Here is a 25290-nt window from a genome sequence, read left to right as displayed (position 1 = left end):
TCTTGCGGATGTTTTCTGAGGTTGAGCAGAGGGGAGAGCCAAGAGTGAGCTGGTGTCTTTTTGTTCCAGCTGATGGAAGCTGATTCACAAACAAAAGTTTGCTGAAATCACATCCAGCGGATACATCAAACCATATTAAGCATGAAGGGAGAGGGGATGGCAGAAGAAGGAGCTGAGTGTTCGAGGGGAGGGCAGAAGAAGACAGAAGCCCGAGAACTTGCTGACATGACATCCCATTGGCACTTACAACACCCAGTAATGAGAGATCTCAGTCATCATGGAAACATCATTGTCGAGGATACCACTGGTCTCTTCAGAGCTCTGTGCCCAGTGGTGTTTCAGTATCTGTGAGGTCCAAGGGCTCTGGGGCAATGCTCAGACCTGCTGAACAGCAAAAGGCCTCTCAGGGACTGTTGAGTGAGACTGTTAGACCTGAGAAGCCGGGAGTGGAGTGGATGGACCTGGAGGAGGGTAACCACATTGGTGCCAGACATGGGTGGCACTGGGAATAAACCTAAATTTGGTGCAAGCATCATACTATCAGCAGTGTCATTTGCTGCCTGTAAGGCTGAAGAGGAGAAGGGGACAACAGAGGAGGAGATGGTTGGATGGCATCACCAACTCAATGGACATGAATTTGAGCAAACTCAGGGAGATAGTAAAGGACAGGGAAGCCTGGCGTGCTGCAGTCCATGGGGTCGCAAAGAGTCGGACATGACTGATCGACTGAACAACAAGGCTGAAGCTGCTGAGAGGGAGCCCCCTGTACCATCACACGGGACCCTGGCTGGCAGTCCAGAAGTGACGGGTCTGTTCCAGCTTTCACTGTGATCCACATAAGGAGCTGGCAGTGCAGGAGATTGTGGTCCCTGCTATTGGAACTGTGACTTCAGGAAAGCCTTCCTCTGGCAGTAGAAGCTTATCTCCACCAGAAGGATGTCATCAGGAGACATATGGCAAAGATGCTACGTGGAGGGGCATTTTGCTCCAAATATCCTAGAGAAGACTATTCAGGAAATCAGTCCTGAATGTTCATTGGAAGGACTGATGCTGAAGGTGAAACTCCAATACTTTGGTCACCTGATACAAAGAACTGACTCATGGAAAAGACCCTGATGGTGGGAAATATTGAAGGTGGGAGGAGAAGGAGACGACAGAGGATGAGATGGTTAGATGGCATCACCGACTCGATGGACATGTGTTTGAGTAAGCTCCAGGAGTTGGTGACAGACAGGGAAACCTGGCGTGCTGCAGTCCATGGGATTGCAAAAAGTCGGACATGACTGAGTGACTAAACTGAACTGATCCTAGAGAACAAGATAGGAAAGCATAGCTCACAGGTCAAATCTGGGCAGCTACCTATTATCATGTGCCTCTCAAGTCAAGATGACTTGACTTTTTCTAAAAACAAGCACTTATTTATTTATATATTTGGCTGTCCTGGGCCCCAGCTGTTGCATTCAGGATCCTCGATCTTCATTGCAGCGTGTGGGATCCCCAGCCGTGGGATTTTTTAGCTGTGTCCTGGGGATCTTTAGTTGCATGGGGGATTGCAACCAGGGATCAAATCCAGGCCCCCACCCCCACACTGAGAGTGCGGAGTCCCAGCCCCTGGATCACCAGGGAAGTCCCTGCATTTTCAAAAGGTTTCAAAAAGTCAAAATAAGGATAACATCAAGTTCTTTACAACGTGTCATGCGCTGTTCTACATCTCTGCATTTATTAGCTCATTTAATCTCTACAGTCACTCCATGAACAAACGTAAGCCTGGAGCAGTAGTCAAAGATCACACAGCTAATGATTAGTTCAGTTAGAATGCAGACCCTGGGAGTCTTATCTCAGAGCTTGTACCCTTAACTTGCTTCCCCTTATGACAAGTTCTCTAGCACTGTTAGGGTGGATAGACTGTAAGTTTAGGAGAGACATTCAGGAAACACAGTCTGATAAGTTCACTAGAAAGAAGCAAGGGGACAGAGTTTCTGTTGGGAGGGATGAAAAAATCCTAGAGATGGTGATAGCTGCACGATCTTAAGAACAGACTGGATTCCCCTGAACTGTACACTTAAAAAGGACAAAATGGAAATTTTGTGTTATGCACATTTTTCCACAAAAAAGCCTTTGACTGTGTGGATCACAACCAACTGTGGAAAATTCTTAAAGACATGAGAATACCAGACCACCTTACCTATCTCCAGAGAAACTATATGCAGGCCAAGAAGCAACAGTTAGACGTAGACGTGAACAAGTGGTTCAACACTGGGAAAGGAGTACATCAAGGCTGTATGTTGTCAGCCTGCTTATTTAACTTCTATGCAGAGTGCATCATGTGAAATGCCCAGACTGGATGAATCACAAGCTGGAATCAAGATTGCTGGGAGAAATATCAAGAACCTTAGATATGCAGGTGATAGCACTCTAAAGGTAGAAAAAGAGCCTCTTGATGAGGATGAAAGAGGAGAGTGAAAAAGTTGGCTTAAAGCTCAACATTCAGAAAACTAAGATCATGGCATCTGGTCCCATCACCTCATGGCAAATAGATGGGGAAAAAGTGGAAACAGTGACACTTTTATTTTCTTGGGTTCTAAAATCATTGTGGATGGTGACTGCAGCCACGAAATTAAAAGATGCTTGCTCCCTGGAAGGAAAGCTGTAACAAACCTAGGCAGCATATTAAAAAGCAGAGATATCGCTTTGCTCACAAAGGTCCGTATAGTCAAAGCTATGGCTTTTCCATTAGTCATGTACAGATATGAGAGTTGAACCATAAAGAAGGCTGAGCGCTAAAGAATTGATGCTTTGGAATTGTGGTGCTGGAGAAGACTCTTGAGACTCCCTTGGACTACAAGGAGATCAAACCAGTCAATCCTAAAGGAAATCAACCCTGAATATTCATTGAAAGGACTGATGCTGAAGCTGAAGCTCCAATACTTTTTCTACCTGACGCAAAGAGCCTACTATTTGGAAAAAGACCCAGATTCTGGGAAAGATTGAAGGCAGGAGGAGAAGGGGGTGACAGAGGATGAGATGGTTGGACATGACTGACCCTAGATCATCCTTTTCCTTGCTTTTTGCCTCGCCATGTGTCCGGGGCACCACATACTTAGGTGTCCTTGGATGGCATCACCAACTTAATGGACATGAGCTTGAGCAAACTCTAGAAGATAGTGAAAGACAGGGAAGCCTGGTGTGCTGCAGTTCATAAGGTTGCAAAGAGTCAGACATGACTTAGAGACTGAACAACCACCACAAAAAGAAAAAGCCAGTTTAAAAAGCACGCTTGGAGCCTGTTGGGAGCTCTCACTCCATGTGACTGGCGCTAAATCATCCTTTCCCTCACTCCCTCCTCACTGTGTGTCCTTGGAGGAGCAGCAGGCAGGAGCCCCAGTGGTTTCTGTGCACAGCATTCAGTATCCTTCCGAAACTGTGAGGGAGGAAGCAGTCATCTGCAAATTCATGACTTGTGCTTCAGTTTAATCTTCTATTCTCAGGACTAATCAGCTGTTTAAGTTGGGTCCAGACTCTTAATTAAAGCTGTCAGCTCTTGAAAGTTCATTTACCGAGCCTGACTCTCCAGTGAGAAACCAAGGATCTGGGAGATTCTAATACAGCAATGAGACCCCAACACACTAGAACGTGACCTCACCTACACACAGCTGGGCTTGGATGAAGAGGCTAAACAGAAACACAGTTTTCAGGTTTGCTCATTGCTTTTCACTGAAAACAAATCCAACTATGCATGGTATTCTCTTGTAACATGCTATTTTTATTTATTATCTTAGCTACTGCTTGGAAAGAGTATTTTGTTTGTGGTGGAAAGTAGACTAACTTCTCAAAATGTAGCGCTTTGGAGTAATCAACCTCCATAGTAACTATGGCTGAGAATATTGGGCAGGTCACCTGGACAGTGGTTGTTTTATTGAGTTCTTTATAGTGTGCAAAGTGCTTTCCCATATATTTTTTTCACTTGGATGATCTAAGCCTCTTTGTCTCTATGATTTCAGAAGTTGATTAATTATCTTTAGCAGATTTTTCTCACCAGATCATCTTCTTCTGTCACTCAACCAAGCAGGTCTCAGCATTCCCCTGTCACAAGGGATGCAGGCTTATTTTAATAACAATAGAGGCCAAACCTAGTTAGAAAAAAAAAATCCCTTGCCAATTCATGCAGTTCATTTTGAGCCAAACATCTGCAGCCTGAGTTTCTTTGAATGACAGTATGCCCCATTCTCTGGGTATCTGAGAGGTGGAACAGTGTCTTGCACAGGTATAAATAATATGTGGGAACACACTATGCAAGCTACTGGAAAGACTTACGAAGAAAAGTCCCAGTTGAACAAGGTACTGTGCAAGGCTAAGAAGGTGAACAAGACAGGCTCTCCCTGTTTTATTATAAGATTTATTATTATTTAATAATAATAGATAATAATATCTATTAATATATTATATATTAATACATATAACAATATCTATTATTTAGATAATATCTACAATAATAGTTTATTGTTATTTAAAATAATAATAATAGGCCAACAGATCGGGAAATGGCTGCTGTTGAAAATGGTGTTTTTTGTGCTCCCAGATCCCAAGAGAGGTGGCAGGCCACGTCATGCAGGCTGCAGGGAGTAGCCCCAGCTCCCTTAAGAGGCAGAGGAAGGGGGAGCTGTGGACAAAAGCCTTTATTGTGGTTTGCAGAGGAAGCAAGGGTGAGGCTGGGTGAGCAGCTTAGGACTGGAGTTTTTGATAACTTCAGCTGACCATGGGGCATAGGAGCTGACCCTGTGTGTCTGAGATAACTGTAATCCCTGGGTTTATTAAACCAGATAGATGCATAGAAGTCCAGTACCTAGCTCTAGGTTGATTTTGGCAGGTGGATGGTGACCCAGGGTGTAAGATCCCAAAGAGGGAGGTGATGGGGCAGGGGAGGGGTTGGGCTCCAAATTGGTTGGTTTGCATTTGAGAGATGCCCTCCCAGGCCGGTGGTTTACTATCTCTAGGAGTCTGCTAACCCTGAGAGAAGCTGCCCCTCCAAAGTCAGCAAGCCCCCAGATGTCAAAGCATTAGATAAAATAAAAGACATGGTTAGTGCACGCCACCCAGGGGCTTCCACTCTAGTGTGGCGAGCAGCCAAGGAAGCGGAAGCCCGAGCCAAATCTCAAGACCTTGGTTCCTTCAACTATAAGAGGAGGAGTTTAGACTAGATAAATGACAACATTTCTTTCATGTCCCCTATCTGTGATCCCATACAATAATTAAATATGAAAAAGGTGACAAATGCTGTAGCGGAACGCTTTGGGAGGAGAAGAGAAAGGTGGCTGAGAATTGAAAATTGGGTTTTGAGCAGAAGCACAGGTGTTGAGCTTGGAGTTTGGCATGGGGTTGGGCTTGGGAAGGTGGTGGAACGGTTGGCTGGTGAGGGAGAGCAGGGGCGGGATTCATCTCAGAGGCACCAGGTGGAAGACAAGAGTCTGAGCAGAGGTTCTCAAGTGGAGGTAATTCTGCCTCCCTGCCCCAGGGGACAACTGGAGGCATTTTTGGTTGCCACAATTTTCGGGGTGTGGGGAGGGCTGCTCCTGCCTTAAAGCAGGTAGAGGCCAGGGATTCAGCTAAACATACTACAGCGTACAGTTAGCTGCCCCGACACCCAACACCAACCCTGAAACATCAGTAGTGCTGAGGTAGGGGAAAGCCAGGATTAGAGGAAGTTTTAGTATGAAACCCCGGAGAAGGGAAAGGCTACCCACTCCAGTATTCTGGACTGGAGAATTCCAGGGACTGTATACTCCATGGGGTCACAAAGAGTCGGACACGACTGAACAACTTTCACTTACTTTCTTAGAATGAAAAAGTGCATGGTTTGTGGCCTGAGTGCTTCTCATAACCTGGCCTGGAGGCAAGAGAAGAGAAAGATGGTAGGAGGCAGTTGTATTCAGCATTGCATCCTCTCCAAACCCCTGGTTACAGTAAACCAGACAGATACCCAAATGCAGGGTTCCCCTCACCTGGAGCCCTCTCATATTCCAAAAAGGACGCTGGAGAGAGTTTGTTGAGCTTTGTTGTTTGTATAAGCAGAATTTTAAATTTTTATGAAGTCAAATCTGTCTGCATTCCCTCTTAGGGTTTCTTCTTACACTTCTGAATTTTAGAAGTCCTTCACATTCGCTCCTCATACCTCATCAAGATTTGATAAATATTCTCTTCCATCTTCATACCAATTTCATATGGATCGCCTTCTTTAAATATTTAACTCTTTAATTCAGTCTTTTCCAGAGGTGCTACAAGAGTTCTTGGTGATAATGTAAGATGATTCTAGGAATTCCATTGATAAATATTTTTGGGGGTAATGGTTTTGTGTTCTTTTCAAATGAGTATATATTCATGATATGAAACCCATATTTTAACCTGGGGCGTTGCTTAGGTTAAGAAGTTTTAAAAAGATGAGTCAATTTGAAAACTTGAGTATATAGTAGAATTGGTGATAAAATATGGCAAACTGCTGATAGGAATAGGAGCATTATTACAGTCTGAGAAACACTAGTTAAATCCACTTGAAATTTCTAAATCAGGGAACACTTAACCTGATTTCCCTCCAACTCAACTCCAGATTATTAATCAACTACTTCAGACCATTTATCGAATTTCTCATTGATAATAATTTTTAAAAAATAATACATCAGTTCTAGACAATCTTTTCGTTCCATTAACCTTTCATTAATCTTGAGCTATGACCACACTTTTAATTACTATACTTGACTTAACATTTGGCCCAGTGACCCTTCCCTCCCGACAAGGAGTGCTGATTTTGAAAACGGGGGTCAGGGTCAGGGCATGGTGAAAGGTCAATGACTTGTAGACAGCAGCATGCCCAGGAGAGCCCCTGGGCTCTGACCTAAGTATAATAGATTATGATTGCAGGCTGGAGCTGGCCAGGTAGTCCTAGACCCTTGAATTAGAAGTGCGAGTGCTCTGCCATCCCAAGGGAAAATGAAGAGAGACAAGAAAGAGATATTATGCATTGATTGCAACGTGAGGAACCAATGATACTCTGTGCAATTAAAAACTAGACTGAGTGTGGTGAAATCTGAGACCTGAAGGGAGGCCTGGAACGAGGCACTGGGTGAGTCATAGCACCCTTCCTGCTGCTGCTCATCTGGCTATGAGGCAGAATGATTCTTATTGCAAACAGTGTCGAAAAGACATTTCAATCTATCAGGAAAACATAAACACACAAGCACGCACATATACACACACACACACACACAATGTTATATCTACAAGTATGTGAATCCTAAAGAAATTTAGGATTTCCCGTTTCAAACTTAAAACCAGCGAGGAAATAGGCATTGGCTTCCCCCACAGAGTTCCTGTTAAATCAGTGTTCTTTAAATACACAATGATTTTGCAGTGATTTTAATTGTTTCTTTGAAGTATACCAGCACCTTGGCTGAAGGTCTAGATGGAACTTTTAAAAAATGAGAAAAGTATGAAAAACATCTCCTTAAACCACATATCCTACAAATCAGTGGGGGAAATTATTTAACCATTAGTCTTGATCTTGGGTGGCCTTGCCCTGCAACGGCCTGGGTTCCCAGCCAGAGACTGAGGCCAGGTCATGGTGGTGAAGGAAATGGCAACCCACTCCAGTAATCTTGCCTGGAGAATTCCATGGACAGAGGAGCCTGGCAGGCTACAGTCCATGGGGTTGCAAAGAGTCAGGCATGACTGAGCAACTCTCACTCACTCACTCACAGTGCTGAAAGCACCAGATCCTAGCCACTAGACCAGTGGTCAGTGACCAGGGCCCCGGCCTTCAGCTTTGCAGAAAAGAACTCCCACAAAGACAAAAATAGTGGAGCAAGTCAAGTATTATATTAAGAAGACAAAGAATTACGGTACATGTGGATAGACACATGGGTGGACTCGGGGAGAAATAGAGTTGCTGAGTCACACCCTCGTGGCAATTTGAATTACTTCTATGGGACATTTCTTCTGGGTTTCCTTTGGCCAGTCATTATGATTTGCCTGGTTCACAGTCTCTATCTGATACACCTCAGGATTCTCCCATGTGTGAACATGCATCTCTTAGCCAGGATGGATTCTACCAAAAGGGCGTCTGGGTAGAACCTCCCTTAACACGACTCCCCTTTGGCCTCCAAGGAGCCTTTTCTGTGCGTGTGTGGTCAGGAAGGTCTCCTGACTTCAGGAATGAAACTTGTGGTCTGAGCAGGGCCCAGGCTCCTCTCTTAATTGTCCTGCTACTCTCATCTTGGAGTTTCAGTCAAGAGGGAATGAATCCCATAGCTTTGTCCTGGGTAGGGGAGGTCCATCTGCCTCCTGCCTCAATCTCACATACAACTTTTAAAAACACACACAGAGCACAAAGTGGGCTGAATACCAAGGCAGAGATTTATCTCTCCCCTGACCCAGTGCAACTGGCAAAGGAGGGTGAAACTTCATGGCCCTATAGCCCCCACCCAGAGCAGAATGTGACAGAACTGAAGAGTCGGTGGGACTGGAAAGGGCCTTAGAGTGCTTTGACGCCCACAGCTTATCCTCCAGAGGAAGAAGCAGAGGACACTAATACTTACCCATCTCCTGCTCCCCACAGAGTGACACTGCTATTATTTTTCCTGCCACCAAAAAGCAAATCATTTTCACATTTGGTTGGAGGCACTGGTGGCGTCAGTCTCGCTGCCTCTGTTGAACTTCTGAGATCTTAACTTTGGACACAATGTGGTGGACAACATCTCACCACAAGTTGTTGTTGCTGTTCAGTCACATTATCCAGGCGTGTCCGACTCTTTGTGACCCCATGGACTGCAGCACACCAGGCTTCCCTGTCCATCACCAACTCCCGGAGCTTGCTCAGACTCATGTCCATTGAGTCGGTGATGCCATCCAACCATCTCCTCCTCTGTCGTCCCCTTCTCCTCCGCCTTCAATCTTTCCCAACATCAGGGTCTTTTCCAATGAGTCGGCTCTTTGCATCAGGTGGCCAAAGTGTTGGAGCTTGAGCTTCAGCATCAGTCCTTCCAGTGAATATTCAGGGCATAATTCCTTTAGAATGGACTGGTTTGATCTCCTTGCTGTCCAAGGGACTCTCAAGAGTCTTCTCCAACACCACAGCTCAAAAGCATCATTTCTTTGGCACTCAGCCTTCTTCATGATCCAATTCTCACATCTACACATGACTGCTGGAAAAATCATAGCCTTGACTATACAAACCTTTGTAGGCAAACTGATGTCTCTGCTTTTTAATACACTGTACAGGTTTTGTCATATCTTTTCCTCCAAGGAGCAAGAGTCTTTTAATTTCTTGGCTGAAGTCACTGTCCGCAGTGACTTTCGAGCCCAAGAAAACAATCTGCCACTATTTACACTTTTCCCCCATCTGTTTGCCATGAAGTGATGGGACTGGATGCCACGATCTTTGTTTTTTGAAAGTTGATTTTTAGGCCAACCTTTCCACTCTCCTCTTTCACTTTCATCAAGGTAAGTGAAAGCAAAAGACGAAGGGCAGATGCTGAGTCAGGCTAGAGTTAAGGCTGAGTCATGCTACAGCAGGGGCTGAGTCGTGCTAAAGCATGCTAGCCTATGGGGTTAACCAGAGGGGATGAATCCCAGAGGAGTCTGTCTCGAAGTCAGGTGAAATTCTCAAGTGGAAACCTAGGTGGGAATTGAAACAGTGCTCAAGTGGGAGGCAGGAAAGGACCTGAGGTCAGCTTCCCCCTCAAAGGCTTGGATTTGTGGCTAGATCAGGATGCTGTCCATTCTGGAGAAGCCCCGGCGAGAATGCATCCTCCCTTTGTACTTCTTCAAGGTGGGCTGCAGGAGCTCTCGGCAACTGAAGAGGGCTTTGCAAAAAAGAGCTGGATTTATAAATAATGCATTTCCTTTGTCTTGCAGGAATTCTGGAGGCAGAGGTACAATCAGATCAGCTGTGAACAGCTTACATAGCAAATCTAATAGGTTTGTAAATTAGATTTTGTGTTCATTTGTTTTTGCTGTAAGGCAGCTATTAATCTGCTTCTCCTCTTTGCTGGATGGTGCCTTTCTTACTTAGCAAATAGATCTGTTTCGTTTCACTTTGGCTTTGCATTTCTCTAATCAGTGTGTGTAGGGGGGTGGCGGGGAGCTGTTGATAGAAGAGCCCAGGAAATGGCCCCAGTCTAGAGCCTGCAGAGATGGAAAATTCAGATGGGTAAGAGTCTTTCTGAAAAGGAGCCCACCCGCTTGGAGGCACTTGAGCCACCAATGAGCTTATTCATAACTTGAATTTTTGCCAAATAATGGAGACTCTGAAAGGAATCAGGATTTCCACCCCATTTCATGGGGAGAGATTAAGATGGAAAATAGAGCACTCAGAAACTTTGTTGAGACCTCTTACAAATATTTAGGAAGTCATCTCAGAACTGTTAACCTTGATTATTGAAAGTGAAGTGAAAGTCACTCAGTCATGTCCCACTGTTTGTGACCCCACGGACTATTCAGTCCATGGAATTCTCCAGGTCAGAGTACTGGAGTGGGTAGCCTTTCCCTTCTTCAGGGGATCTTCCCAACCCAGGGATTGAACCCAGGTTTCCTGCATTGCAAGCAGATGAGCCACAAGGGAAGCCCATGATTATTGAAGGTGCACTCTAAATCTAAAAGAGTGTTTCCCCAAATGACAGTCTTTGGCCAGAGGACAGCTTAATGCTGGAGAGTGAGAAAATGCTTTACAAGCCAACAGACCCAGGCTTGCCACTGGCTATGGTTGGACCATGCCTAGACCCGATTCAGAGAATATCTTCCTCTTCCACACCCTCTTTCTGTAAATGGGAAAACTGAGGCTCAGAGTGATAAAGTAATTTGCCTGTAGTCTCATAGCTTGTGAAATCTTTCCACTACACCCTCTGCCTCTGTTTATGAAAACAGCAAAAATTGCAAAGGGTCAGGTCTTCTGTTTGCTTTGATAGCTCCCTTTAGGCCTGTCAGCTGGAGGAATACTCAAAACCCTCGAATTTTATGTTCTCTGCCAAAGTTGCATGTATTTTAATCTCTGACAAGTAGTATCAGCCAGAGGAGTCAGAAGTTTTGGGAATGGAGGTATGTGGGGAGAAAGCGAGTCCCCCAAATAAATTTCTTCTCTACCTACAAAAAGCAAAATAGAGCCCTGGGTTTAGACCTGTTAAAAGGATTTCATCTCTTTTAGCATGGCTGTTCCAAGGTAAATGCAGAGGACATAGATGTTTGGTTTGAATCCTTTCAAGCTCCAGAATTTGGCATCACAAATCCACTTGTCATTCTAACTGAATGTGCTGTCAGGACACACAAAAGGAACTTGCAATGTGACCCACATGCATCACCGTGGTTCCCGCGCTGCCTTTAGAGATGTAATTGTAACCTGGTTTCTTAGAAACCCACTAGCATAGATTTCCAGCAGCTGAATTCAAGCAGGTCCTGTAATGCCTGAGTCAGGTGGGAAGATGGTGGTATGCACCCAGAATTATGTTTGAGTGGCCTCAGGCACTCAGAGCCAGCCAGCAACTTCATCCATCCAGGCTCCCCTAGAGTCAAATTCAAATTCAGCAACCACTTATTTATTGAGCATCTGCTATGTTAGACCATTGGGGAATGCAGAAACGAGTGAGGAAGGTCCCCTGCCGCCAGTCTAGTGGGGGAGAGAAACAGAACACGAATAACTCTGGAACAAGGCGGGTGTTTGAAGAGGCATCTTACAAACGAGGGATAATGAGATAAGGCTACATCCCATTGCCCCAGTACGAGTTTTTGTTTTCCTCTTTATTAAGTTTGCAAACCGTCTTATGATACGAGGTTGTTAATGCAAGTGCTCTGCAGAGTTTTGCAAAAGTGGCTTGAAGAAGGATTACTGTTCCGACAGTGACTGCTAAGTTTCACTCAGAGGAAACGTTGTGGGTGGGAGAGGGAGAAAGATAGTTTATTACCCCCTTTCCTGTCTCGCAGAATATATGTAGGTTATACCTGAGGGAGAGAGTTGGTGCATTCTAAAAGATAAATAGACTTCCTTCCCTTCCCAGGTAATAACTGCAATTTTGCTCCTCCGAAGAAGTTTACATTCAAGCTCGTGCAAAAACAAAACGATTAGGCTTGTCATTGGCTTGCTAACAGATCATGTCTCCCCTCTTCCCCTTTTTTTCTCCCCCCAACTTCCAGAGCTGAAGTTGTGATAAATGGCTCCTCGTCGCCAGCTGTTGTTGACAGAAGTAATGAAAGCATTAAGCACAACATCCAGCCAGCCTCGGCCAAATGGAGACACAACCAGACGCTCTCTCTGAGGATCAGGTAGTGGTAATTACCTCTAGGACAAGAGACAGACTTGGCCTTCTTCGGCACAAGCCAGCAAATTGCCACTCTCCATCACCTAAGCAAGTCAGAATAGAAATAAAATGTTTACCTCCAGCCTAGGCAGGTTTCATCTCTAAGCGATCAATTGGAAATAAAAACCCGAGACAAGCCCAGCAGCCTAACATGTGTGTGCAGCGACTGGAGTGGGGAGGGGGCAGGAGCAGCCAGCTGAGGTCCTGGGTTTGGAAGGAGCGAGGCTCTGGGTCAGCAGCAGAGAAAGCCTGGCGGGGGTAGGGGGGTGGGCACAGAGATCACAGATGGCTTCCTTCCGGAGGAGCCTGAAGCAGCAGTCCTTGCTGCTTCCATCATCCATCCCCAGCTTTCAGCGGCGAGGGTCCTCCCGTTTGCCTCTGGAGAGTTGTCCCCTCCATGGTCCTTGGGTCAGCAAGGACATGACATGATGTAAATAAAATGACATGAAAATAAAAAGTCACATCCCAGCAGCAGGTGACCCAGGAGCTGACGGGACACCTAACCACAAAGGGAGGGTCTGTTTAACCAAAGAGCAGATCTTGTCTTGATCTTAAAAAAAAAAAAATTGATTCATTGATTTATTTTTGGCTGTGCTGGGTCTTCGTCGCTGCGCAGACTTTTCTCCGGTTGCAGTGCATGGGCTTCTCGTTGCGGTGGATTCTCCTGTTGCAGAGCACAGGCTCTAGGGCACGTGGGCTCGGTAGTCGCCGTGTGTGGGCTCGGTAGTCGCCGTGTGTGGGCTCGGTAGTCGCCGTGTGTGGGCTCAGTAGTCGTGGTGCAGGCTCAGCTGCCCCTTGGCATGAGGAGTCGTCCCAGATCTGGGATCAAACCCATGTCTCCTGTGGATTCACCACCACTGGGCCCCCAGGGAAGCCCCTCTTGTCCTGATGTTTACGGAGCGATGTTTCCAGAGCGGTGTGGTCACTGTTGGGCGGTGGGAATGGGGAGCTATGGGGGAGGGATTCCAAGGTCAGCACAGTGGCCACTTGGCCTTGACAGAGCCGCGGTACACCCGGCACAGACTGGTCAGTGTAGCCCAACCATTGCCCTGCAGATGTTGTGCTGGGAGCTGATGTGAATCAGACATGCTCGCAGGAGACGCAAGTGTCACAGAGCTAGAGCATGGCAGTGAGATGCTGGCAATGGGCAGCGTTACCTCATAGAAATAGGTAGGGAAAGCTCCTACTGAGCTGAGCGCTTCATTTTGTAAGGGGACTAAGAGGGCCGGCCAGGAGAGACCTTGCCAGGAGCAGTGGGTTTTGAGGGATACTTAGGAGTTTGCCAGGCATGCCACGCTGCTGCCTGAAGTCTGGTGTCTGTGCTCAGCGTTGCTGGAGCACCCCTTGGGACGAAGGGAGGAGGGGATGCTGGTGTGGTAGCCAGGACCAGGCGGGAAAGCTCTGACATCACAGGGAGAAGGCTGAGAACAGGGGGCAGGGGCCCGGTGATCAGCCTTGACCTTAGCCACCGGAAGGGCCACCACGAAAAGTGGGGAGCTGCCCCCTTCAGGTGCCCCCACCCCCTGGTTCTTGAAGCTTGGCTTTGGGACCTGAGGAGGTGTGGGGAGTAGGGAGGATTAGCTGGAAGGGCTGGCAGCTGAGAAAGTGCCTGAAGGAGTGGACCCCTGTCACCTCCCTTCTGCCTCCCTCATTCAGGGTCTCTTCTGAGGTCCCCGTGATGGGGGGCCCAGCCTTCATCTTACACCCCAGCAGCTGCCAGCCTGCCCTTACTGACCCCTGGTCAGCGGCCCTGGGGAGCACTAGGCCTGAGCCTGCTGTAACAAATTTCCACCAACTTGATGGCTTCAGACAAGAGAAAATGCATTCTCTTACTGTTCTGGGGGCCAGAATTCTGAGCGTGGCCTCTGAAGGCTCCAGGGGAGACTCTGTCTTCACCCCTTCCAGCTTCTGCTGACTCCAGGCGCTCCCCATCATGTGGCCGAGCCGCTCGTCTCTGCCCCGTCTTCGCAGAGCCTTTCCCTCTGTGTCCGTGCGTCCCCTCTCCTGTCTCTGATAAGGGCACTCGTCATTGGATTTAGGCCCAGCGGGGTAATCAAGATGACCTCGAGATCCTTAATTTAATTACATTTGCAAAGATGCTGTTTCCAAACATACCACCTCGCAGTTCCCAAGGGTTAGAAAAGTGAAAGTGAAGTGCAAGTCGCTCAGTCGTGTCCGACTCTTTGTGGCCCCATGGACTATACAGTCCATAGAATTCTTTAGACCAGAACACTGGAGTGGGTAGCCTTTCCCTTCTCCAGGCAATCTTCCCAACCCAGGGATTGAACCCAGGTCTCCTACATTGCAGGCGGATTTTTTTTGCCAGCTGAGCCACAAGGGAAGACCAAGAACACTGGAGTGGGTAGCCTAGCCCTTCTCCAGCAGATCTTTCCCACCTAGGAATCAAACCAGGGTCTCCTACATTGCAGCCAGATTCTTTACCAGCTGAGCTAGTTAGGAGGTGGATATACATTTGGTCTGGGCTGTGCTGTGCTTAGTCATTCAGTTGTGTTTGACTCTTTGCTGCCCCATGGACTGTAGCCTGCCAGGCTCCTCTGTCCATGGGGATTTTCCAGGCAAGAATACTGCAGTGAGTTGCCATTTCCTTCTTCATGGGATCTTCCCAACCCAGATATTGAACCCAGGCCTCGTGCATTGCAGGCGGATTTTTTGCCAGCTAAGCCACAAGGGAAGTCCAAGAATACTGGAGTGGGTAGCCTAGCCCTTCTCCAGCGGAACTTCCCAACCCAGGAATCAAACCAGGGTCTCCTGCACTGCAGGTGGATTCTTTACCAGCTGAACTACCAGGGAAGCCCCATATATTTTGGGGAGCCCCTATTCACCCCAGGCTTCCCTGGTGGCTCAGATGATAAAGAATCTGCCTGCAGTTGAGGAGACCTGAATTCCAGTCCTGGGTGGGGAAGATCCCCTGGAGAAGGGAATGGCAATCCATTCCAGTATCCTTGCCTGGAAAATCTCATGGACAGGAGCCTGGTGAGCTACAGTCCATGAGGTCTCAGAGTCAGACATGACTGAGCAACTCTTTCACTTTCATTCACCGCAGGGTGGCTCAGTGGTAAAGAAACTGCCTGCCAATGCAGGAGATGCAGGTTTGGTTCCTGGGTTGGAAAGATCCCCTGGAGAAGGAAATGGCAACCCACTCCAGTATTCTTGCCTGGCAAATCCCACGGACCTGACAGGCTCCAGTCCACGGGGTCTCAAGAGTCGGGCACGACCGAGTGGCTGAGCACACATGCGTACCACCTGTGAATGAAAACTTTCTGCCAGAACAAGCCCACCTGTGATCTCCACTTGCCCTTTCTCCCACCACCGGGGAGAGAAAAGGATATCCCCACCCCTTTGGAGAAGAACAGACTGTGGCCTTCGTGGGGAGCCTGCAAGCACACAGCCACCTCGGCAGGAACAACGTGCCTTCACCCAGCGGGGAAAAGGATCTCCTTCATCTTCCTTCAATTAGTCACCAACATTATTCATAATAAAGATTCTGTGAGTGATTTGGAATGCTGTTTAATAATTGGTAGTAATTTCTCATAATTAGTTAGAAATTAATTCAGGCACAGAGGAGTTTCTCTATGGGCTTTCTGGGGGCTCTTTGCTTTTAAATACTCTGGGGTAAGCAATTGCAAAGGTTTCAGCGATTTCCAAGCCATATTAGTTTGTCAATTGCGTCATCTTTGGTAAAGGTTCAGTAAATAAAAACAATGCCTCTGTTTTCCATTAGGAGATAGAAATTATTCATCAAGGGTGGTTTCCTATGCATGAAAACGCAAGATTCAGGTCATTAATAAGGCAAAACCAGTGGAAATAGAGCGTCATGCCCTGTCAAGCATTCTAGCCACCCTTGGGCAATGCCAAAGGCTCCCAAACCTGGACCCACCTGAGTCCCCTGTGGAGCCTGTCAAAGCGGGCTGAGACCCGGGTCATGCTGAGAATCAGGATTTCTCAGGCATCAACCTGGACCTTCTGAATTGTTTATGGTTCCTCAAGTGATTGAATGTGCACCCCACCGGGATACATCACAGGTTGTGACCATCTCAGAGCACACAGACTGTCAGGGATCAGTGTTACCGTCTGTTCAATGGGGCAGCAACCTTGCAAATCCTTACATTTGCAAAATGTGTGATGGTCCTGTCCCTCTGGAGCTTGGTGGAAAAGAACAGTCTCATCCTATCCGTTCTATATGGGGGCTTGCTTGCTACAGGAAGTGAAGTTAATTCCAGCTGATCTGAGTACCAGATTTCCTTCTCCTGATGACTTGAATCATTTCTTAAAATCTTTGGGGCAGTGTGTGTGTGTGTGTGTTAGTCACTCAGTCATGTCTGACTCTTTGCAACCCCATGGACTGTATAGCCTGCCAGGCTCCTCTGTCCATGGGATTCTCCAGGCAAGAATACTGGAAAGGGAAGCCATTCCCTTCTCCAGGGGATATTCCTGACCCAGGGATTGAACCCAGATCTCCTGTACTGCAGGCAGACTCTTTACCATCTGAACCTCCAGGGAAGCCCTTGGGACATATACAGTTCTTACAACAAAACCTCCAGTTAGGATCCCCAGCTTCTTGGGATAAAATTCCCCAGGGGATTCTGAAAGGATTCTGGTCCCTTTTCTGACCACATCCCATCCCATTTATGTGCTTTGCTAGATAATTCTGGAACTTTCCCCCTAGAACTCACCCTGGAGCCAAGAGAGATGTCCTTTTGTTTTGTCCTCAACACAAAGCAGTGCTGCTCTATGGGACCAGACCTCTCTGGGCTTTGCAAATCACAATTGACAAACTCCAAGCTAGATAGCGGTGAGGAGGGCCATAAACCACACAACCCAGAAAGGACCAGCGCACAGACTTCAGGCCGTGTTCTCGGGCCCACCAAGGGGGAGTATTGACACACCCCCACTGTGGCCAGACAAGGCTGCCAGGGAGGAAAATGGGCTCTGAGGAAGAAGGGACAAGGGTCATCTCAGTTTCCTGTTCCTAATTCAGGACTGCTTGTCAGATGGTGACCCTGAATCCCGCTCAGAGAAGGGGGTTTGACATAGGATGACTACAGTCTGGGTTTGCCCAAGATTCAGGGACACAGTTTGCCCCTGGGGCACAGAGCTTTCAGTCTAAGACCGTGCTTTCCTAGGCAAACCAGTTCAATGGGTCACCCTTCCTTCCAGGTCCCTCCGTGATGAACTAGCATTGAGTCCTAAGGACGTCATTTCCCAGGGCAGGTGTCTTGTCTCTTAGAAACGGGGTGTGAGCACAGCCACCAGATTGGCCTCAGGACCATTTTGCCAGTCTGCCTGGAACCCGTTCTCAGAGGGCATCTGACCTCTCACTTCACCTGGGTTCGGGTCTGCGGCAGCTCTGCAGGGTGACCGAGGACAGGAAAAGCCAGGCGGGCAAAAGGCAGCTGGCAACAGCAGACTTTTTTCTCATGTGTGTTTGGCTTTTGCAGGAAGCAAATCTTAAAGTTCTTGGATGCTGAAAAGGACATTTCTGTCCTCAAGGGGACCCTGAAACCCGGAGACATTATTCATTACATCTTCGACCGAGACAGCACAATGAACGTGTCCCAGAACCTCTATGAGCTTCTCCCCAGAACGTCTCCACTGAAAAACAAACACTTCGGGACGTGTGCCATCGTGGGCAACTCCGGGGTCTTGCTGAACAGCGGCTGCGGGCAGGAGATTGACACCCACAGCTTTGTCATCAGGTAACCGCAATAGGTACTCTGGACCCAGAGTGGCAGGCATTGCCAGTTATCCCAAGAGGCTGAAACAAGGCTGGTTGGCTTAGATCCTTGTGCATTAGAATTGCTCGGGTAGCCTTGAAAAATCCCAAAGTCCAGGCTGTGCCCCAGACCATTTAAATCCATCTGAAGGATCAGAGCCCAGGGAGCCTGAGGGCTTCTGACGAACAACCAAGAATGAGTATCACTGATCTAGAACAGAAGCAGGCAGACTCTGTCCCACGGCCTGTTGTTATCAATAAAGTTTTATTGAAACAACAGCCAAGCTCATTCACTCTCGTATCCTCAATGGCTGCTTTCTCGTGGCAGTGGAGTAGTTGGGCAGAGTTGAAGAATCAAAACAGAGAGAGCATACAGCCCACAAGCCTAAAATAATATCTGGCCTTTTACAGAAAAATTTGCTGACCCCTGGATAGAGCCCAGTACAAAATGTTGGTAAAAAAAAAATGGTCTCTTGGCCAGTTTTTGGTCCAAGTTTATAAAACTCTTTTAAGGTGTATTCTACTAGTATCTTTATTACCCTTTAGACAAAACCTGGGGAGTGAGGGGGCAACAGAGAAACTTGGGTTTGTACTTGACCGTTATTCTCTCCAAAGTCTCAGCTCTCACTTTCCAGTCACCTGGGGACACACTGGCGCGACATCTGACCCCCCCCAACCCAGACAGAAACAAGGCCTCCCTGTCCCCTGTTCAAAAGTAGGGCACACAGAGCCTCGAATTTCATCCCAAACACACCCCGGCCCTGGCGGAACCGCGTCTCACGTTTCTACTGGGACCGTCTTGATGCAGAGAGAGCCTTGTCCTCGGCTTTGGGAAGTGGCCTTATCACAGAGCTCCCTGGACCTCAGGACGTGGGACTAGATGGTGTACTGACTCCTGTGTCCGCTGTGATGGACGAGCCTCCACAGCCCAGCAACCACCCGTGTTTTAATTTGCTGTCCTTTGCCTGGTTCTGTCTGTGCCTGGCGTCCCCAGTGGCCCAGTCTCTTTTTTTCAAAGCCCTTGAGTCTAAAGATTGGAGACGGAGGGGAGAAGGGGAGGGAAGTAGCAGGTTTGTCTGATTAGAAGCCAGAGAAGAGGTGAGAGTAGGTGAAAATATTAGTCACTCAGTTGTGTCCGACTCTTTTTGAGCCCACCAGGCTCCTCTGTCCATGGGATTCTCCAGGCAAGAATACTGGAGTGGGTTGCCATGCCCTCCTCCAGGGGATCTTCCTGACCCAGGGATCAAACCTGGGTCTCCTGCATTGCAGGCAGAGTGTTTACCACCTGAGCCACCAGGGAAGGCCTCGGTAGGAAGAAAATTAAAAATGCAGGGGGTCCAGTCACCTCCTGGGGACCAGGACAGAGGTGACCTGATTTTCATGGTGATCTTTCTTTGCTCCACCCAGCCTGACCCCAAGATTTTCAGAGGCCACGGCAGGTTCTAGTCAACATTTTGTTTGTTTGTTTTGGACACTTGCCCAGAGAGATGAGCAGCGTGGCATCTGGAGTCTGGTCTTGGCTCTGCTACCCGTTGTCACTTGACTCAGAGTGTGTCACTCCCCTTTCTGGGCCTCAGTTTCATCATCTGTAAAATGGGTATTTGGGCTGGTGGTCTCTGAACTTCAACGAGCATATGAACCATCTGAGTTTATCAAGAGGCAGGGTCATCAGGGCTGGGATGAGGCCTGACTAATGCCCTTGTGCCGATGCGTGGACCACACTTGGAGAGGCTTGGCCACAGCCTGCTTTGCCTGTCCTGGGACCCACATCCACAGAGGTCTACACACACTTAGAAAAGAGGGAGCCACTTGGAGTAACATGTGGCTGTCCTTTGACCTTGACTCCTTGGCTCTTGCAGATCTGCGTGTCTGTGGGGCAGACTTGTGAGATCTTTAGGGACAAAAGGCAGATGGCCCAGCTGTGTACACACCCCCATTTGATGCCAGATGCCAGCACCCCTGACACACAGGCCCTTTGCCATCTCACCCTGCTTGCCTCTCCAGCCTCATCCCCACTGCACAATATGCCCCTCTCAGACCAGATCACCAGCCTTCCCCTACGTACCAGCACGGGTCCACACCTCTATGCTCCGGGAATACATTCACTGGGGCTAAACTGCCGCAGTGTGATGTTTTCTAAGCTGCCCGGTTACAAGACTCAGCTGAAAAGCTTGTAAAAATAGCTATCAATTCCTCAACTCGCCTGCTGAATCCAGATCTCCAGGTGAGGGACCTGGGGAGTCTGTATTTTTAACCAGTGCCTGAGGTGATTCTCCAGCTCTTGCAAGCTGGAGAAACACTCTCCTGAGGAGCCTCATCCACAAACAGCCTTCTGCTCTTCCATCCTCCTAGACTTCCCGCCATGGTTACCCCCTCCGGAAGACCACCTGAAGCGCCTCCTCCCTGGGAGGATGCTGGTAACTGAACATGTACTGAGCTCTCCCTGTGATCCAGCAGCTTTCTAAGTACCGCGGGTGTCTGGGGACTGCTTCCATCCCTGGGAGGGGGCCCTGCTGTGACCTCCATCACAGAAGCTGTTGTGGCTGTTCCTTAGCCAGCGGGGGAGCTCTCAGAACGCACAGAGAGGCTGAGCAGGTTACCTGGAGTCACACAGGTAGAACATATTCAGTCGCTTCAGTCGTATCTGACTCTGGGTGACTTTGTGGATCATAGCCCGCCCGGCTCCTCCATCCAATGGATTCTCCAGGCAAAAATACTGGAGTGGGTTGTCGTTTCCTCCTGCAGGGGATCTTCCCGACCCGGGGACTGAACCTGCATCTCTTGTGTCTCCTGCATTGGCAGGAAGGTTCTTTACCACTAGCACCACCTGGGGAGCCCAGGTAGAAAGTATCAGAGCTGAATTCTGAACCCAGGAGTGTGTCTTTGGAGTCCACGCGCTGTCACCTGATGTGACCTGGTCACACTTGGCTGTAACATGGTCACCATGTGGGCTGAGGGCTCTTCTCCAAGATCCTGAGCACCAGAAGGCAGGCACCTTACCACTCCTGGGCCCAGCAAGTTTCTATGAATGTGCTAGAGAGAGAGAGTGCTCAGTCATGTCTGATTCTTTGTGACCCCATGGACTGTGGCCTACCAGGCAAGAATACTGGAGTGGGTTGCCATTTCCTCCTCCAGGGAGGAAATGTTTGATCCCGAACCAGGGATCAAACTCGCATCTCCTGCGTCTCCTGCATTGGCAGGAGGACTCTTCCACTGCTGAGCCACGTGGGAAGCCCACGAATATGCTGCTACTGCTGCTGCTAAGTCACTTCAGTCGTGTCCGACTCTGTGTGACCCCATAGACGGCAGGCCACCAGGCTCCCCCGTCCCTGGGATTTTCCAGGCAAGAACACTGGAGTGGGTTGCCATTCCCTTCTCCAATGCATGAAAGTGAAAAGTGAAAGTGAAATCTCTCAGTTGTGTCTGACTCTTCGCGACCCCACAGACTGCAGCCCACAAGGCTCTTCTGTCCATGGGATTTTCCAGGCAAGAGTACTGGAGTGGGGTGACATTGCCTTCTCCACGAATATGCTAAGGACCCGATAAATATACATAGCAGGAGAAGAAGGAACAGGGATGCCAGAGGGACCAGAAAGTGCAGGAAGATGCCCTGGGTCTTTGTTTGGGGATGAGGAGGAAGCAAAGAGAGTAAAGGATGGATACAGTTAAGGATACGCAGTGGTGCCTCAGCTTTCCCTGAAGGATCATACATTGCTGCCTTTTTCTCCGGCAGGTGCAACCTGGCGCCGGTGCAGGAGTATGCCCGGGATGTGGGGCTTAAGACTGACCTGGTGACCATGAACCCCTCTGTCGTCCAGCGGGCCTTCGAAGACTTGGTCAATGCCACGTGGCGGGAGAAGCTGCTGCAGCGGCTGCACAGCCTCAACGGCAGCATCCTGTGGATTCCCGCCTTCATGGCCAGGGGCGGCAAGCAGCGGGTCGAGTGGGTCAACGAGCTCATCTTGAAGCACCATGTCAACGTGCGTACCGCCTACCCTTCTCTGCGCCTGCTGCACGCCGTCCGCGGGTGAGCGGCCCGGGGTGCGGGAGGGGCGGGGGGGCGTACTCCTTTCCCAGCTGCGTCTGCAGCCCCCACTCACTGGTTGTCTAATTCTGCAAGTCGCCTGGCCTCTCTGAGCCTCGTGTCCTGGAGAAGTGGGTCGGCAGATGGGCAGCATGTGGCATGCCGGTGTTGACCGAAAGGTATTGCTTGCCCAGAGAGCCGCGTGGAGAATGATCCTCCGACAGCTGTTGAGCGGAGAAGGAACCGTAAAGGGGAAGGAACAGAAGTAGGAATATTTGTTGGGAAGCTCTTGTAGGAGTCCAGGGTGGGACTTACAGTAGTTTAGACTGGGATGGTGAACGTGAATGTGCCACAGTGTGGCCAGATTTGCGAGAACATTTGGAGTAGTATCTAAGTGTTAGTGGCTCAGTCATGTCCAACTCTTTTGTGAAAGCCACAGACTGTAGCCTGCCAGGCTCCTCTGCCCATGGGATTTCCTAGGCAAGAATACTGGAGTGGGTTGCCATGCCCTTCTCCAGGGGATCTTCCCGACCCAGGGATAGAGCCTGGGTCTCCTGCATTGCAGGCAGAGTCTTTGCTCTCTGAGCCGCCGGGGGAGCCATTTGGAGTCGATGCAGCAGGACTTGCCAGTGGGTTCTGTTTAAGGACCTCAAGGGGTGAGAGAAAGAGAAAAACCCAAGGCGACTGTCAAGATTAGAGGTAGAGCAGATGCTTGGTCAGTGGTGTCATTTTCTGCGATGGGAGAATTTGGGGGAAGTTTGTGTGTGTTTTGGCATGTTGAGAAGCAGAGGTCTTTCTCAGACATGTTAAGTATGAGATGTCTGTTACAAATGTACCCACCACAGTCCTGACCCCCATCTTGGTCCTGCACCTAATGACTCATCCAGTCACCTGGCAGTTCCCAGTCTTGCCTTGGTGTCGTAGGACAGTTTCCGAGGGACACTGGAATGATCTTCACTTGGGCCTCAGCCTAACTTGGTGTGACCTGGGAAGCCCTCTGAGCCGCCCAGAAAGGACTCGTGCTATTCTCATAAAGGTGACCCCTCGAGGCACCCAAGCCTGTGACCCACACTGGTCTCATTAGAGTATGTATCAGTGCAGAAACACATTGCCCCCAAGAAAGACCCAGGAAAACATGCAGTGAGAGACACTCGTGGCTGATGCAGCTGGGTGATACTTGTATGGACCAGGGCTCACTAGGCTACATCCCTCATCCTGGAGGCTGACCTGTCAAGCCTCCGTTTAGCTCCCACTTCACCGCCCTACAGGCAGCTGCCCTGGTGGCTCAGACAGTGAAGAATCATCGTGCAATGCAGGAGGCCCAGGTTCAATCTCTAGGTCAGGAAGATCCCCTGGAGAAGGGAATGGCAACCCACTCCAGTATTCTTCCCTGGAGAATTCCATGGACAAAGGAGCCTAGCAGGCAACAGTCCATGAGGTCACAATGGGCCAGACACGACTGAGCAACTTTCAGCTCAGCTCATCCCCTCCCAGAGCGGGGCTGTCACAGCAACCCCAACTCACCGGTTCAGTCTCCATGCCTTGAACGTCATTTCTTCCTGTAAAGAGGTCTTTATGTGATTTGGAGGTCAGAGGATATAAGGGAAGGAGATGAACTGCCTTTTGGTAAAGAGAGAAAAAGTCCCTTGGCTGGGGAGTGGGCAACCACCTGGAAGAAACGATGCAGCCAGAGCTATTTCCAGCTATAATTGACTCACTTTCACCTGTCAAAATAGCATTAAGAGCCAGTAATAAACCCTTTAAACAAACAGGCTGTTAATCCTGAGATTGCCACGTCTTCCTTTGCAGGAACTCCCAGGAGGAAATACACCAGGAGAGATAAATGGGGAGGCCTTCTCCTTTTAGCAAGCGGAGGAGGTGGGGGATGAGGGCTCCAGGGGCTTGGGACTGATTTCTGCCAAGGAACCCCACCCTCTTTGGGGACACTGGGCCTTGGAGGGTTTGTGTCCAGTAGGGATCATTGGGAAGATGAACAGTGTCTGTATTGAGAGGAAGGGCTTGCCTCTGTCTTGATGGGAGCTTATCTGGTGTTTTCTGCAAGAAGAATGGGCTGATAAGGGGCGCAGAACAAAGAAACCTCAGAAAAGACCAAGGGGTCATAGAGAAGAAGGCTGAGGGGGAACCAAGGGGCCATAGAGAAGAAGGCTGAGGGGGAAGCTGGCTAAGAGGTGATCTGGCCTAGCATCAGAAACGTGGCTTTGGGAGGTAGGGACACCTGGGTTCACGTCCAGCTCGGTTACTCCCTTAGTTGTGTAACAAGCTGGACCAGGTGGCTTGTCCCGCAAGCCCCGCTTTCTCTCTGTATCCACTGGGGAGCAGTAGCTATGACAGAAGGTCCCGTCATCAGCACTAGACAGGGTGTCCTGTGCCAACACAGGGAAGACAGGCAGGCAGGCAGCCATGGCTGCTGCCATCCCGGCAGCTGCCTCCAACCACTGGCCCAGGGAGCAGACTTGTTCTGTAGGCTCAAGAGGTAGAATCAGGATCAGAGGGTGAAACCACAGAAAGGAAAGTACATTTAGGCTCCATTTGATAAAGGTTCCTAAAGAACAATGGACCAAGTCAAATTCACCTGTCAGGAGCTCTTCATTTCAAAGTTCCAAGATGGGCTGTAGTTTGCAGAATAATCTCATTTCCTTATTAAAAATCTGTTTATGAGGTTTTTAATCCAGTCTCACCCCTGTTTATGAAGTGGGACCAGATAAACACTACTTATTGTGCTAAAATATGCACCACATAAAATTTACCATTTTAACCACTTTTATCTGTACAGTTCAGTAGTGTCCAGCATATTCATATTGTTGTGAAACAGATCTCCAGAAGTGTTTAATCTTTCAAATCCAAAATTCTGTACGCATTAAACACAAGTCCCCTTTTCCTCATAAATCCAAGCTCTGGTAACCACCATTCTACTTCAGTGTCTATAAGTGTGGCTACTTTCGATACCTCATATGTGTAAGTTGCTCGGTTGTGTCTGACTCTTTGTGACCCCGTGAACTGTATCCACCAGGCTCCTCTGTCCATGGATTTCTCCAGGCAAGAATATTGGAGTGGGTAGCCACTTCCTTCTCTAGGGGATCTTCCCGACCCCGGGATCGAACCCGGGTCTCCTGCATTGCAGGCAGATTCTTTACCGTCTGAGCCACCAGGGGAGCCCATTAGTTCCCCTAAAAGAC

General features: G+C 48.7%; 1 protein-coding gene across 2 annotated transcripts in view; it reads left to right on the top strand.

The window, feature by feature from the left end:
* Nucleotides 1-25290, top strand: part of ST8SIA2 (ST8 alpha-N-acetyl-neuraminide alpha-2,8-sialyltransferase 2) — a 72364-nt gene that overhangs the window by 30432 nt on the left and 16642 nt on the right. The window contains exons 2-5 of one of the 2 annotated variants that reach the window (XM_027521267.1): nt 9904-9966; nt 12172-12300; nt 17795-18052; nt 21803-22096. In XM_027521267.1, coding sequence (XP_027377068.1) covers nt 9904-9966; nt 12172-12300; nt 17795-18052; nt 21803-22096 — 744 coding nt within the window. The remainder of the gene's footprint in view (nt 1-9903; nt 9967-12171; nt 12301-17794; nt 18053-21802; nt 22097-25290) is intronic. The other variant, XM_027521268.1, reaches the window with a different exon arrangement.

The sequence above is a fragment of the Bos indicus x Bos taurus genome, chromosome 21, assembly GCF_003369695.1.
Source record: "Bos indicus x Bos taurus breed Angus x Brahman F1 hybrid chromosome 21, Bos_hybrid_MaternalHap_v2.0, whole genome shotgun sequence".
Taxonomy (NCBI): Eukaryota; Metazoa; Chordata; class Mammalia; order Artiodactyla; family Bovidae; genus Bos; species Bos indicus x Bos taurus.
The sequence above is the reverse complement of the archived record's forward strand: the minus strand, read 5'-3'. Positions and strand labels throughout refer to the sequence as shown.